At 45.9% G+C, this 15,740-nt stretch overlaps 1 protein-coding gene across 1 annotated transcript in view; it reads left to right on the top strand.

The window, feature by feature from the left end:
• The window catches only part of LOC130120436 (titin-like), a 236,549-nt gene that overhangs the window by 120,441 nt on the left and 100,368 nt on the right, over positions 1-15,740 (top strand). Inside the window, 18 exon segments of the mRNA XM_056288972.1 lie at positions 2,002-2,188; positions 2,383-2,498; positions 2,689-2,988; positions 3,264-3,563; positions 3,883-3,988; positions 4,176-4,372; positions 5,166-5,474; positions 5,726-6,004; positions 6,313-6,612; positions 6,801-7,103; positions 7,565-7,761; positions 7,925-8,099; positions 8,331-8,633; positions 9,495-9,794; positions 12,891-13,009; positions 13,289-13,466; positions 14,048-14,332; positions 14,623-14,916. Coding sequence (XP_056144947.1) covers positions 2,002-2,188; positions 2,383-2,498; positions 2,689-2,988; positions 3,264-3,563; positions 3,883-3,988; positions 4,176-4,372; positions 5,166-5,474; positions 5,726-6,004; positions 6,313-6,612; positions 6,801-7,103; positions 7,565-7,761; positions 7,925-8,099; positions 8,331-8,633; positions 9,495-9,794; positions 12,891-13,009; positions 13,289-13,466; positions 14,048-14,332; positions 14,623-14,916 — 4,248 coding nt within the window.

Below are 15,740 nucleotides of genomic sequence, written 5' to 3'. Positions count from 1 at the left end.
CAAGGTACGGTACAGTCAGGTGGGTCACTAGGTCAAGGTACGGTAGAGTCAGGTGGGTCACTAGGTCAAGGTACGGTACAGTCAGGTGGGTCACTAGGTCAAGGTACGGTACAGTCAGGTGGGTCACTAGGTCAAGGTACGGTACAGTCAGGTGGGTCACTAGGTCAAGGTACAGTATGGTCAGGTGGGTCACTAGGTCAAGGTACGGTACAGTCAGGTGGGTCACTAGGTCAAGGTACGGTACAGTCAGGTGGGTCACTAGGTCAAGGTACGGTACAGTCAGGTGGGTCACTAGGTCAAGGTACAGTACAGTCAGGTGGGTCACTAGGTCAAGGTACGGTACAGTCAGGTGGGTCACTAGGTCAAGGTACAGTACAGTCAGGTGGGTCACTAGGTCAAGGTACGGTACAGTCAGGTGGGTCACTAGGTCAAGGTACGGTACAGTCAGGTGGGTCACTAGGTCAAGGTACAGTATGGTCAGGTGGGTCACTAGGTCAAGGTACAGTATGGTCAGGTGGGTCACTAGGTCAAGGTACGGTACAGTCAGGTGGGTCACTAGGTCAAGGTACGGTACAGTCAGGTGGATCACTAGGTCAAGGTACAGTTTGGTCAGATGGGTCACTAGGTCAAGGTACGGTACAGTCAGGTGGATCACTAGGTCAAGGTACGGTACAGTCAGGTGGGTCACTAGGTCAAGGTACAGTACGGTCAGGTGGGTCACTAGGTCAAGGTACGGTACAGTCAGGTGGGTCACTAGGTCAAGGTACAGTACGGTCAGGTGGGTCACTAGGTCAAGGTACGGTACAGTCAGGTGGGTCACTAGGTCAAGGTACGGTACAGTCAGGTGGGTCACTAGGTCAAGGTACAGTACGGTCAGGTGGGTCACTAGGTCAAGGTACAGTATGGTCAGGTGGGTCACTAGGTCAAGGTACGGTACAGTCAGGTGGGTCACTAGGTCAAGGTACAGTACGGTCAGGTGGATCACTAGGTCAAGGTACGGTACAGTCAGGTGGGTCACTAGGTCAAGGTACGGTACAGTCAGGTGGGTCACTAGGTCAAGGTACGGTACAGTCAGGTGGGTCACTAGGTCAAGGTACAGTACGGTCAGGTGGGTCACTAGGTCAAGGTACAGTATGGTCAGGTGGGTCACTAGGTCAAGGTACGGTACAGTCAGGTGGGTCACTAGGTCAAGGTACAGTACGGTCAGGTGGATCACTAGGTCAAGGTACGGTACAGTCAGGTGGATCACTAGGTCAAGGTACGGTACAGTCAGGTGGGTCACTAGGTCAAGGTACGGTACAGTCAGGTGGGTCACTAGGTCAAGGTACGGTACAGTCAGGTGGGTCACTAGGTCAAGGTACAGTATGGTCAGGTGGGTCACTAGGTCAAGGTACGGTACAGTCAGGTGGGTCACTAGGTCAAGGTACGGTACAGTCAGGTGGGTCACTAGGTCAAGGTACGGTACAGTCAGGTGGGTCACTAGGTCAAGGTACGGTACAGTCAGGTGGGTCACTAGGTCAAGGTACGGTACAGTCAGGTGGGTCACTAGGTCAAGGTACGGTACAGTCAGGTGGGTCACTAGCTCAGGTCACCCTTATCATAGGCGGCGGCCCACTGCTTCAGCTGCACAGAGCACAGCTAGGATGGCTTCATCTGCTGCAACTGAATTTCCCCAAGGGGGTTAATAAAGGACACTTAATTAATAATTAATTATGTGTCTCTGTGCAAATATGCTGAAACATTTCTCTAAATTGCTTAATGTGTTTACAGTGCAGACTTAACATTTATGAATTAATATTTCAAATGTAGTATGAAATGTAGTATGAATTTTTAGTATGAATTGTAGCATGAATTGTAGTATGAATTGTAGCATGAATTGTAGCATGAATTGTAGCATGAATTGTAGCATGAATTGTAGTATGAATTGCCGCCATTGAAATGGATTGAGGAATTTCAGTTCCGCTGATAGTTTGCACTGACCTTAAACTCCATCTGTCTCAGATCCTCCTGGTGCTCCGACCAGAGTGACCCCCTCAGACGTCGCCAAAGATGCTGTAACTCTGACCTGGTTCGAGCCAGATGAGGACGGTGGCAGTCCCATCATTGGATACTGGGTGGAGAAGTTCGATCCGGAGAGTGATAAGTGGATCCGATGTAACAAACTGCCTATTAAGGACACTACCTTCAGGTAATCGTCCTGGCATCAAATGAAGAACAGTAGATGCAGTATTTGTGTCCTGTAAAATTGAGATGTTTGGTAGATATTAAAATTCTTGTATCCCTAAAAACTGTTTTCATAACATCTAAATCATCAGGAAAATAATCTTTTCTGCCTAGTCATCTTGAGGAAACCATACTAACCCAGCTGCTCTGTACTTCCAGAGTGAAGGGCCTCCCCACCAAGAAGAAGTACAGGTTCCGTGTTCTGGCGGAGAATCTGGCTGGAAGTGGAGCGCCCAGTGAAGAGACAGCTCCAGTCCTCATCAAAGACCCCATTGGTACGTCACACATCGTTCAGGAACATTTCAGGCAGTTTCATGGCTGCCTTTTCAGCTTGTTTTGCAGTCTTCTGTTGCAGGAGGTATGGTTATCGTTGGTTTCCCCTGTGCTCCACTGCACGTTGCAACTTTTTGAAGGAGGATTCTGAGTGACGTTTTATAATTGTAACCTAATACTTTTGTTTCTCAGATCCTCCTTGGGCTCCTGGAAAGCCTTTCGTCAAGGAAATTGCGAAGACCTCAGCGTTCCTGATGTGGACCAGACCAGAACATGATGGAGGAGCCAAGATTGAAGGCTACATCATTGAATTCCAGAAGACAGGGAGTGAGGAGTGGATCCGCATTGCTGAGGATATTCCCCAGACAGAACACCAGCTGAAAGGACTGATAGAGAAGCAGGAGTACTCCTTCAGAGTCAAGGCCGTCAACAAGGCTGGGGAGAGTGAACCCAGTGACCCCAGTGACCCTGTGGTCTGCAAGGAGAGGCTCTGTAAGTCTGGGTTCTGCCACTTTATTCCAGTGGTACCAGTGTCACGGGTTGGGATTCAGAACTGTTGTTTGTCAGGAGAGTATAGTATCCTGTATCAAGTCTGGGCCCAAGATGCTAAATGCTGGAAGAGGAAAGAGAAAAAACTGTGCTTTATTAATAAAGGATAACAATTAATTCAATTAAATGACTTGGACTAAAATTTGCATTTCCATAATAATAGCAGAAATTTGATGACCGGTCGGCATAAACATATCCTTTCTCTTTCCATTCGCCAGACCCTCCCTCTGCTCCGCAGTGGCTCGATGTGACCAACATCACCAAGGTCAGCGCTGACCTGAAGTGGCAGGCTCCGAACAGTGACGGCGGCTCCCCCATCACCAACTACGTGGTGGAGAAGAGGGACGTCAGGCGTAAGGCATGGCAGACAGTTGACACCACTGTCAAGGAGCTGAAGTACACCGTCACCCCACTCAATGAGGGCTCCCTCTACGTGTTCCGTGTTGCTGCAGAGAATGCTGTGGGAATGGGGGAATTCTGTGAGCTGGAGGATGCTGTGCTGGCAAAGGACACGTTCAGTAAGTTGGGGATGACTGAAGAAATAATTCCTACTATTCAAAGAGAGGACTGGATGTGAATTTTGAATTTGAACTCTTGTCAGATAAATATTCTGCCACCAGAGTCCTCTTTAGAACTGATTTCAAAATGCATCCCACTGCAACACTGGCTATTCAAAAGCCATTTTGGTTTAACAGAATTACTTTACCCTAGTAATTGATTGTAGTGCAGTCGAATATTTTAAGTTCTAAGAAACCATGGTGCAAAGGTAGGATGGACATTTAAAAAAAAGGAGACAGTGGGACTCTGAGACAATGACATTTGCTGTGTCCTCTGCAGCGACTCCTGGACCTCCATATGCACTGACTGTGTTGGAGGTCACCAAAAGACATGTAGAGCTGAAATGGGAAGCTCCTAAGAGCAACGGTGGAAGACCCATCACAAAGTAAGCCAACAGACCACCGATGTCTGAAAACTGGTTATGTAACAGAAGAACCAAAATCACATTGTCTTCATGATGATCACACCTACTGGTGATACTGGACTGTCTTACATTGCTAACAACTCCAGAGGGGTCTAAGAAATACACCAGTCACTGTTCTATACAAGACAGTATATCCCTTGTTTCCCAGGTATGTCATTGAAAAGAAGGAGAAGATTGGAATTCGCTGGCTGAAGTGCTGTAAGACCCCAGACAAGCAGACCCAGTTCAAGGTGACTGATGTTGATGAAGGCTCAGAGGTCCAGTTCCAGGTCCGCGCTGAAAATGAGGCTGGAGTTGGAGATCCAAGCGAACCCACTGAGATTCTCACTATTGAGGACCCAACCAGTAAGGAGCTTTACAATTCATCACAGAATGAGAGTGATACAGAGCTAACCAAGTTGGTAAAATTATTTAATTACTATAGAAGAACACTGACGCATCCGGGTAGTGTAGCGGTCTACTCCGTTGCCTACCAACACGGGGATCGCCAGTTCGAATCCCCGTGTTATCGCCGGCTTGGGCGGGCGTCCCTACAGACACAATTGGCCGTGTCTACGGGAGGAAAGCTGGATGTGGGTATGTGTCCTTGTTGCTGCACTAGCGCCTCCTCTGGTAGGTTGGGGCACCTGTTCAGGGGGGAGGGGGAACTGGGGGGAATAGCGTGATCCTCCCACGCGCTACGTCCCCCTGGTGAAACTCCTCACTGTCAGGTGAAAAGAAGCGGCTGGTCACTCCACATGTAAGCCCTCCCCGGATCGACAGAGGGGGTGGAGCAGCGACCGGGATGGCTCAGAAAAGTGGGGTAATTGGCCGGATACAATTGAGGAGAAAAAGGGGGGAACAAAAAAAAAAAAGGCTGTCAAAAGATGGAAAAAGAAAAAGAACATTGACAATCAAATGTGATACTGAGGATATAAAGAAATGCATGACCAGGTCAGAAAAAACACCCAACTGAGTTTTAATTTGAAGTCTAAAAACATAAGACATGTCACAAATAGTTAAATCAGTAGATGCAGCATTACCTGATGGAAAACTGAAACTGTACTAAACAAATATAACCAAATCCCCTTTTAGATATCAGTCATATGTAATGAACTAATAGTAACATTTGAATATACTGTGTCACCCTTTTCCCAAGGCCCCCCATCTCCTCCTCGGGAGGTGGCAATCCCAGACGCAAGCAGGGAGCACATCAACGTTACTTGGAAGCCTCCTGCCAAGGATGGCGGTTCCCCCATCACTGGATACCATGTGGAGGTGGCTGAGGCCCGTCCTGAGCTAAAGTGGCTCAGGGTCAATAACAGACCCATCAAAGAGCTCCAGTTCAAGATTGATGACGGAATCAAACCAGAAAAGAAGTATGTGATTAGAGTCCGTGCCATCAACTCTCTTGGCGTCAGCGATCCATCTGAGATCTCTGACAAGGTCTTCACCAAGGATCCTGACTGTAAGTATAATGCTTATTAGCGCTTGATCCGTCATTGTGTCTCATCAAATTTCATTTAATAAAAGATGTTCAAAACAGAATGGTGTCTTCTCTGCTGATGGCATGTTAGCAGGTAGTCGTTGTTTTCACCTGATTACATAACTTTGTTGAGCACTACAAATATCTGATGTCTTAGTCCTCTGAAGAAAGTAAGAAATGCACCAAAATATTGCGATTCATCCTAATTAGTGATACCTCTGACTTGTCTCCAGGTGCCCCTACTATGGAGCTGGAGTCCCAGGATGTGGTGTTAGTTGAAGGAGAGAAGTTGCACCTCAACATCCCCTACAGAGCTATTCCCACTCCAAAAATGGTCTGGCAGAAAGACACAGTTGAGTGTAAGGCTGGTGACAGGCTGTCCATGACTGTTGAGATGAACAGCGCTCACCTGGAGCTGCTGAAGTGCACCCATGCAGACGCTGGCTCCTACATCATAACCCTGGAGAACAGCCTGGGAACCGCAACCGGAACCATCAACGTTAAAGTCATTGGTACGATGTTCTGTAATATCGACTAAGCCTGAGCTGGTTTGAGACTATAATGTAGAATGATGGCTCCTTCTATTTCATTCTGCCTTGATCTTACGTGCTTAGTATCTAATGGTGAGGCCATGGAAACATAGTATGACATTAGGGATTTTTAAATAGAATTTGATGGTAAGATAACGCCATTTTAATCCATAAAGAAGTGATAAAATAATCTATGAAGTCATTTGTGTCAAGTTATTCTACATAAGAGGCTTTTTGTAAGCACTACTGCTTCGCTCTTTATAGTCTTACCTCCTTTGAAAACCATGCAGGTCTTCCTGGTCAGTGCAAAGATATCAGCTCCAGCGATGTTACCAAGAATTCTGCCAAGATCAGCTGGGAGGCACCAGAGAATGATGGTGGTACCCCCATTGTCAGTTACACACTGGAGCGCCGCGAGGCCTCCAAGAAAACCTTTATGCCTGTCACGTCAGGGGAGAACATCCTTACCTACAATGTCAAGGACCTCTACCTGAACTGCGAGTATCACTTCCGGGTCAAGGCTGTCAACAAGGTTGGCGCTGGAGAGTATCTGGAGCTGCGTAACCCTGTCATCACAGAAGAAATCAAGCGTAAGTAAATTTAGTTTGCACCGAACAACCTTTGTAATACCAAGGGCAACTTAAAAAATGACTGTTGCATCATCTACTAAAGTTTTCAACAAAAAAAAATCAGTATTAATTTATCATTTTCATTTGATATCGCAGGATTCAATAAATGCTTATACCTACGTTGAGGTTTTTCAATACTTAATCCACAGAAAAACCAGACCCGCCCATCCAAGTTGAGGCCCACGAACCAACTTCCAAGTCCATCACCGTCACGTGGAAGGCTCCTGACTACGACGGGGGCTGTGCCATCCAAGGTTACGTCATAGAGAAGATCGAGAAGGAAGGAGACCGTTTTGAGAGGGTCAACCAAAACTTGGTGCCAGGGTACTCCTATGTGGTAACAGGCCTGAAGGAGGACGTGGAGTACCAGTTCAGAGTCAGAGCTGAGAATGCCGCTGGAGTCAGTGAACCGTCCCGCAGCACACCACTCATCAAGGCTGCTGACCCAGTCGGTAAGAAAAAGATACAGTACAGTACAGTAGGGTCAGTTGTCCTGATAGGAAGCCGTGTACATCGTGCAGAGTGGACAACACTGATGCTTAGGTTCTCTGTCTGGTCAGTCTGGTAGAATGAGCATACTGCGTTAATGTGCCAATGTAAAAACTAGTCCCGCTTCATTGCTTTTAAAGGTTCTACTCAAACCTCCTCAAATGAAATCCTAATCTTTGCAAATGTTATCCTTACATGCAGTCATTTAGCAGCTGTACGGTCAGTACTGCATTCAGTCACTCAACTGAGCCAACATTGTTTATACAGCAGCACTTCCCTTTACAACGGAAGGAAAGATTCTCCTGTACAGAGTCAGTCTCCATTAACTTGTGTCAGGCTTCACACAGACGCTACATATCACAGGAACGTTGAAATACACAACGCAAGTTCAACCAACAATAACATCTCCTGTATTCGCACATAGAAAAACCAACGGTCACCCTCCATGCCCGCGTGCAGTCCGGCTTGTGCATTAAGAAGGGTGAGGAGATTCGCATTGATGCCTACATATCTGGGTCACCCTACCCCAAAGTCACCTGGCTTAGGAATGATGAGGATGTCACTAAGGAGCCCACAAAGACGGTGGTCCCCATCATCAGGAAGAAAAAGACCAAGGCCAAGGTATGGCATCTTCATTCACTCGAACTCTACAGCTCTCATTGCAGTTTTATCTGGATGGATTATTGAAGAGCTCGTCAGTATTACCTCAGTATCAGAGAGGTTAGAGTGAAGAATAATTATCTTTATAATTTAATGATTCATTCATTTGTGGAAGGTGCCTGAGCCAGAGGAGGAGTTTGTGACACCTATTCGTGAGAGACTGGGTCTGGACCAGACTAAGAAAAGTCAGACGGCACTGATGATCCGTGACTCCATCAGAGCTGATCATGGAACCTTCACCGTCCTGGTGGAGAACACTCACGGTGCTGCCACCGCTTCCTGCGTCGTCAACGTCCTCGGTAACACAACAAACATCTCTGACTACTGTAACCAGTTTGCATCCTGACTTGTGAACCTACCTTATGTCTGTAGGCTACACAGTTTGGGTCTCTGCATGACTTCAGTGGTAGTTTGAATTTGTATTAATGACTCTGGCTCCTGTTTAACATGTTTAAATGATGGAACATTATTCAACTTAGATAAAATGATGCTGCTCATCTAAGATGGACAAATGCTTTCATGATGCACAGATAAGCCTGGTGCCCCCATCAACATCACGTTCGATGAGATCAGGAACAACTCAGTGATTTGCAACTGGGAGCCTCCTGTGGATGATGGTGGCAGCGAGATCCTCAACTACATCCTGGAGAAGAAGGACAACAAAAATGAAGAGATCGGCTGGATCACCATCACCTCCACCCTGAAGGGCACCAGCTGCCCCGTCAGCAAGCTGATTGAAGGGAAAGAATACATCTTCAGAGTCACTGCAGAGAACAAGTTTGGCTGTGGACCATCTTGCATCTCTGAGCCACTGGTTGCTAAGAACCAGTTTGGTAAGTATTAGTCCCATCTGCTTTTATTTTATTTTTTTGCACAATTTTAATTTGTTGTGTTTATTCAGCACCTTAATATACAAATAGACCTCTAAAGGCTGTTCGTCATTTCTAGGCTCTAAGACTACATCCCAATCTATTTATTTTTTGCTTAGAGTGAAAATGAGTAGGATTTCTGGACTCTGTTTGCCAATAGTTTTGTTTAAATATATGGAGTAATGTAAGTGGAAATGTCATGTCAGAATCAGAATCATGTTTATTTTTAAGAGTTCTTTTGCTTACAACCACAGTATGGGTGTTCTGTCACTGGGCTATGAAAGGGATCACTTGTAGTGTTGTGCACATGCTCCCAATAGACACCATGGGGCAAATACAGCTTATGCTAGGCTAACAGTCAACTGCTAGCAGTTTCTTAAGGCAGCTTCAAATCCCCCTGCAAAAGCCTCTCAAACAATATAGAAATCCATCTGAGAACAATACTTTAAAGCAAAAAAAAAAGGTCAATATTAGCACCAGACATAATCAAAGGCAATCATTTAACACCCCCATGCATTTGTACTTTGGACTGAAATGGGAATGGAACTGGAATCCCTTATTTGAGCATGACGTTTGCATCATACTTTAGAAGTCTAGTGAATGATAAAAGAGAAGCAGTAAAAAAAAAAAGAAAAGAAAAGATATGTGTGAAGAAGACCAAAGAAACCTAAGGTCTTATCAAGTGGCTACCTGTTAAGGGTAATTCCCCAGCGGAGACAAGAGATAGAGTGACTTTACAAATATTAACCATCACTCAATCTAAAAGAAAAACTCCACTGTACTGAACTCCCTCAACTCCAAGCTCATTCTCTCCTCTCCTCTCAGATCCTCCTGATGCTCCCAACACCCCCAGGATCCATGAGGTGACGGCTAGCACTGCCCAGATCTCCTGGCATGAGCCCAAGGACAACGGCAGCCCTATCTTGGGCTACTGGATTGAGAGGAAGGAGATTAACAGCAAGCACTGGACCAGGGTGAACCGTGCCCTGCTCAACTTGCTGGAGATGAAGATCACAGGCTTGATGGAAGGACTCACTTACATCTTCAGAGTGTGTGCTGAGAACTTGGCCGGGCCCGGACCTTTCAGTGAGCCCACAGACCGTACCATTGCCATGGATGCCATCTGTAAGTAGCCTATTTCACATGATGCCAAACTTGGATCAAAGGTCCATTTGCAGCAGCCATTTTGTTTCACATCTAGTTGATGTTCTAATAAATTTAGGATGTAAGATGGTTCAGATAAACGGAAGAGTATATCAAGAGTGTGCTGGAGGTGAAGAGGGTGTCGGAAAGAGTGATGAGTATGAAGCTGGAAATCGAAGGTGTGTTGATGAATGTTATCAGCGCATATGCCCCGCAAGTTGGGTGTGAGATGGAAGATAAAGAAGAATTCTGGAGTGAGTTGATTGACGTGGTGGAGAGGGTACCCAAGGAGGAGAGAGTGGTGATTGGAGTTGACTTCAGTGGGCATGTTGGTGAAGGGAACAGAGGTGATGAGGAGGTGATGGGTAGGTATGGTGTCAAGGAGAGAAATGTGGAAGGACAGATGGTGATGGATTTTGCGAAAAGGATGGAAATGGCTGAGGTGAATACATATTTCAAGAAGAGGGAGGAAGACAGGTTGACATACAAGAGTGGAGGAAAGTGCACACAGGTGGACTATATCTTATGTAGGAGGTGTGATCTAAAAGGGATTGGAGACTGCAAGGTGGTGACAGGGGAGAACGTAGCTAGGCAGCATTGGATGGTGGTCTGTAGGATGACTTTGGAGACCAAGAAGAGGAAGAGAGTGAAGACACAGCCGAAGATCAAATGGTGGAAGTTGAAGAAGGGAGACTGTTGTGTGGAGTTCAGGCAGGAGTTAAGACAGGCACTGGGTGGTAGTGAAGAGTTGCCAGATGGCTGGACAACCACTGCAGAAATAGTGAGGGAGACAGCTAGGAAGGTACTTGGTGTGTCATCAGGACAGAGGAAGGAAGACAAGGAGACTTGGTGGTGGAATGAGGAAGTACAGCAAAGTACACAGAGGAAGAGGTTGGCAAAGAAGAAGTGGGATAGTCAGAGCGATGAAGAAAGTAGACAGGAGTACAAGGAGACGCAGCGTAAAGCAAAGAGAGAGGTGGCAAAGGCAAAGGAAAAGGCGTATGGTGAGTTGTATGACAGATTAGACACTAAGGAAGGAGAAAAGGACTTGTACTGATTGGCTAGACAGAGAGACCAAGCTGCAAAGGATGTGCAGCAAGTTAGGGTGATGAAGGATAGAGATGGAAATGTGCTGACAAGCGAGGAGAGTGTGCTGAGAAGGTGGAAGGAGTACTTTGAGGGGCTGATGAATGAAGAAAATGAGAGAGAGAAGGTTGGATGATGTGGGGATAGTGAATCAGGAAGTTCAGTGGATTAGCAAGGAGGAAGAGAGGGCAGCTATGAAGAGGATGAAGAGTGGAAAGGCAGTTGGTCCTGATGACATACCTGTGGAGGCATGGAGGTGTTTAGGAGAGATAGCAGTGGAGTTTTTAACTAGATTGTTTAACAAAATCCTGGAAAGTGAGAGGAGGCCTGAGGAGTGGAGAAGAAGCATACTGGTACCGATTTTCAAGAACAAGGGTGATGTGCAGAACTGCAGCAACTACAGAGGTATAAAGTTGATCAGCCACAGCATGAAGATTTGGGAAAGAGTAATAGAAGCTAGGTTAAGAGGAGAGGTGATGATCAGCAGCAGCAGTATGGTTTCATGCCATGAAAGAGCACCACAGATGTGATGTTTGCTTTGAGAATGTTGATGGAGAAGTATAGAGAAGGCCAGAAGGAGTTACATTGGGTCTTTGTGGATTTAGAGAAAGCATACGACAGGGTGCCGAGAGAGGAGGTGTGGTATTGTATGAGGAAGTCGGGAGTTGCAGAGAAGTATGTAGGAGTGGTGCAGGATGTGTATGAGGGCAGTGTGACAGTGGTGAGGTGTGTGGTTGGAATGACAGATGGGTTCAAGATGGAGGTGGGATTACATCAAGGATCGGCTCTGAGCCCTTTCTTGTTTGCAGTGGTGATGGACAGGTTGATGGACAAGATCAGGCAGGAGTTTCCGTGGACTATGATGCTTGCAGATGACATTGTGATCTGTAGCAAGAGTAGGGTGCAGGTTGAGGAGAGCCTGGAGAGGTGGAGGTATGCACTGGAGAGAAGAGGAATGAAAGTCAGAAGGAGCAAGATGGAATACCTATGCATGAATGACAGGGAGGACAGTGGAATGGTGAGGATGCAAGGAATAGAGGTGTGGAAGGTGTATGAGTTTAAATACTTGAACTCAGCTGTCCAAAGTAATGGGGAGTGCAGAAGAGAGGTGAAGAAGAGAGTGTAGGCAGGGTGGAGTGGGTGGAGAAGAGAGTGCAGGCAGGGTGGAGTGGGTGGAGAAGAGTGTCAGGAGTGATGTGTGACAGAAGGGTACCAGCAAGAGTTAAAGGGAAGGTTTACAAGATGGTAGTGAGACCAGCTATGTTGTATGGTTTGGAGACAGTGGCACTGATGAAAAGACAGGAGGAGGAGCTGGAGGTGGCAGAGATGAAGATGATAAGATTTTCACTGGGAGTGATGAAGAAGGACAGGATTAGGAACGAGTATATTAGAGGGACAGCTCAGGTTGGACGGTTTTGAAACAAAGCAAGAGAGACAAGATGGAGATGGTTTGGACATGTGTGGAGGAGAGATGCTGGGTATACTGGGAGAAGGATGCTGAATATGGAGCTGCCAGGGAAGAGGAGAAGAGGAAGGCTAAAGAGGAGGTTTATGGATGTGGTGAGGGAGGACAGGCAGGTGGCTGGTGTGACAGAGGAAGATGCAGAGGACAGGAAGAGATGGAAACGGATGATCCGCTGTGGCGCCCCCTAACAGGAGCAGCTGAAAGTAGTAGTAGTAGTAGTAGTAGTAGTAGTAGTCATAGTCAGTGGTGCAGATAAACACCAAACAATTGACCAGATGAAGCTTTAGTATGTAAAAGGAAAATGGTAATTCAGTGGCTTTTATACAAGCCGTTGAATGACTGAATAAACATGGAAGTGGTCACCTGACATGGACTGGTGCTGCCACATGTCAACGATTTGTCGGATAACATTGGTAACGGTTGAAGCCAGATGCCAGCCTGTCAACACTGTAGCCTGCTAAGCTGTGAAGAAGCACATTACATGTTAAGCATCATAACACTGTTTAATACGTTCTATGTGTCATCAGTGCCACCTGGCCCTCCAACTCCATGGATTGTGGACACTGGGAAGGACTCTGTCATCGTGGCCTGGACGCCGCCTTTGTACAATGGTGGAGGAGATATCCTTGGCTACCACATTGAGAAGGTACTACAGACAGTGGAATGCAATAACCTTATAGTCTCAGTGGCAGACCTTTTAAGCCAGATTTTGGGATTTGAAGATATTATTTAAATGATTCACTTTATGCTTTTTCCAGATGATTTAAAAAAAGTAAATATCAAACATAATGGAGTATTATTTACAGGTACTGCATGTGATTTTTGGGCAGGATAACGTATCTGGCTTAACGTTCCTCATTGAATCTGGCCAAGAATTAGTCTTGTCTTTGGCCCTGCAGAGTAAACTGTCCTTTTCCACTTCCAGGTGGTGGCTGGGGAGAAGGACTGGACTCGCAGCACAGAGTTCAGGTGTAAGGAGCTTACCTACACGGTGACTGGACTGACCGAGGGAACAGACTACTACATCAGAGTCATCGCTGTCAATGATGCTGGCCCTGGAGCTCCTGGTGTTACCGAACCCATCACTGTCAAAGAACCTCAAGGTACTGGAAGCTCATTAGCAACTATGTGTGATGTTAAGGCAGTGTTGGAATCAACTGACCTTTCTTCATTTTTCATTATACTAAAGTTAACCACCTTGTTGTGGCACACTACTGACTTCACAGCAATCTGAACAGTTTATGAGATTATTTATATTTAATATATCATAAATATGCTACTATATAGTTCTAATAGTATGCTAATAGTAAGTTAGGGAGGAAACACTTGACTTCATTTAACATCATCAATACCATCAACAAAATTATGTTTACATTTATGTTTACACAATTAGTGGCATAAATACCACCAGTCACCTAATTGTTGTGCGTGATATGTTTGTTTCTGCTATTGTGTAACTGTATTGTTCATGATAATATCTGGAGTGTCTGTTGTTGTCCATGTATGTATTGTGCTGCAGAGTTTAATGTGTGCCAAAAACAAATTCCACCGGCCTTGGTCGTGTGGCTAATAAAACAGTTTAATCTAATCTAATCTAATCTAATCTAATCTAATCTAATCTAATGTTTACATTTCATCAGCTTTCAATAGATGACTGATGTGCTTTATTGTTTTTGTGTCTCAGAGCCTCCTGTGGTTGATTTTGATGCCTCAGTGAAGAATGGCGTGATCATCAAGGCTGGCGAGCCATTGAGGCTGCCTGCTGTAGTGACTGGTAGACCCCAGCCAGAGGTCAAATGGGCCAAAGACAACGCTGAGACCGACAAAGAGAGGGTGATCATTGATACAGAGGGCAAGAACAGTGTTCTCTTTATTAGGAAGGCTGTGAGAGCGGACCATGGAAACTACCAGATCTCTGGTACCAATAGCAGTGGAACCAAGACTGCCGAGACCAAAGTGGATGTCATGGGTAAGTGACTGTTGAGATGATGCAATCCAGAGAAATTTAACTATGATGAAATGTGTCACTAGAGATGGATTATGACTTGTGGTTTAGTTTTTTTAGCTAGTATGGCTAGTTTTTTACAAGATAAACTTTCTCATTATGTTTGTGAAAAAGCACTTGCGACAATGGCAAGATCAAATTTAGAAATTTAAAAGTATAATGATATTAAAATCTAGTTAACTAGTTAGCATATTGGCTTCTTTTGTGGTATCAAGAAAAACAAACCTAAATTAAGAAAATATGTGTGCCTCTAGATGTTCCTGGACCAGTGATGGACCTAAAGACGGTGGTGGTGACCAAGAAGAACATCATTCTGACCTGGTCTGACCCGCTGGACAATGGAGGAAGTGACATCATTGGCTATGAGGTGCTGAGGAAGGATGCCAAGATGAAGTTATTCCGTCAGCCCATTGAGACAGCCTCCTGTAAGTGTGACATCCAGGGCCTGCTGGTTGGAGAAGAATATGACTTCAGAGTGGTTGCCAGGAACAAGTATGGAGATGGAGCCCCATCTGACCTGGGACCTATCCTGGCTGTGGATCCTAAAGGTGAGGAAGATAATCCACAATATGTCTTTATGCATGCTCAATAATCCTTCAAAGAAGGTTGACTGAGTTCATCTGGACAAAACGTTTATTGACAATAAACACTGTGTCCAGATGAACTGAGTCAACCTTCTTTGAATCCACAATATGACTTCATTCTTCATCTGGCATTCAATGCATGGTATAATATTCAGTTATTCAACACTGAACTACAGATGCATTTTTAAGAAGATCAAATCTAGCGAGCTGATCAGTTTTACAAGATTACCAATGCACCAAGTAACAAGACATGGCAACATCAAGGCAACGGAGTTTTCTTTCTCCACATAGAGGTCATGTGCTTGAAAATAGGCATCTATCAGCTACTGCATCTGAACCTTAGAAATCAATGTTCAGGGGTGTCCAGGTGGCGTGGCGGTCTATTCCGTTGCCTACCAACACGGGGATCTCCGGTTCGAACCCCCGTGTTACCTCTGGCTTGGTCGGGCGTCCCTACAGACACAGTTGGCCGTGTCTGCGGGTGGGAAGCCGGATGTGGGTATGTGTCATGGTCGCTGCACTAGCGCCTCCTCTGGTTAGTCAGGGCGCCTGTTCGGGGGGAGGGGGAACTGGGGGGAATAGCGTGATCCTCCCACGTGCTACGTCCCCCTGGTGAAACTCCTCACTGTCAGGTGAAAAGAAGCGGCTGGTGACTCCACATGTATTGGAGGAGGCATGTGGTAGTCTGCAGCCCTCCCCGGATCGGCAGAGGGGGTGGAGCAGCGACCGGGACGGCTCAGAAGAGTGGGGTATTTGGCCAAGTATGCAATTGGGGAGAAAAAGAGGGA

This window comes from Lampris incognitus, chromosome 11, assembly GCF_029633865.1.
Source record: "Lampris incognitus isolate fLamInc1 chromosome 11, fLamInc1.hap2, whole genome shotgun sequence".
In the NCBI taxonomy this organism is placed as follows: Eukaryota; Metazoa; Chordata; class Actinopteri; order Lampriformes; family Lampridae; genus Lampris; species Lampris incognitus.
This window is presented reverse-complemented; position numbering and strand designations above follow the sequence as displayed.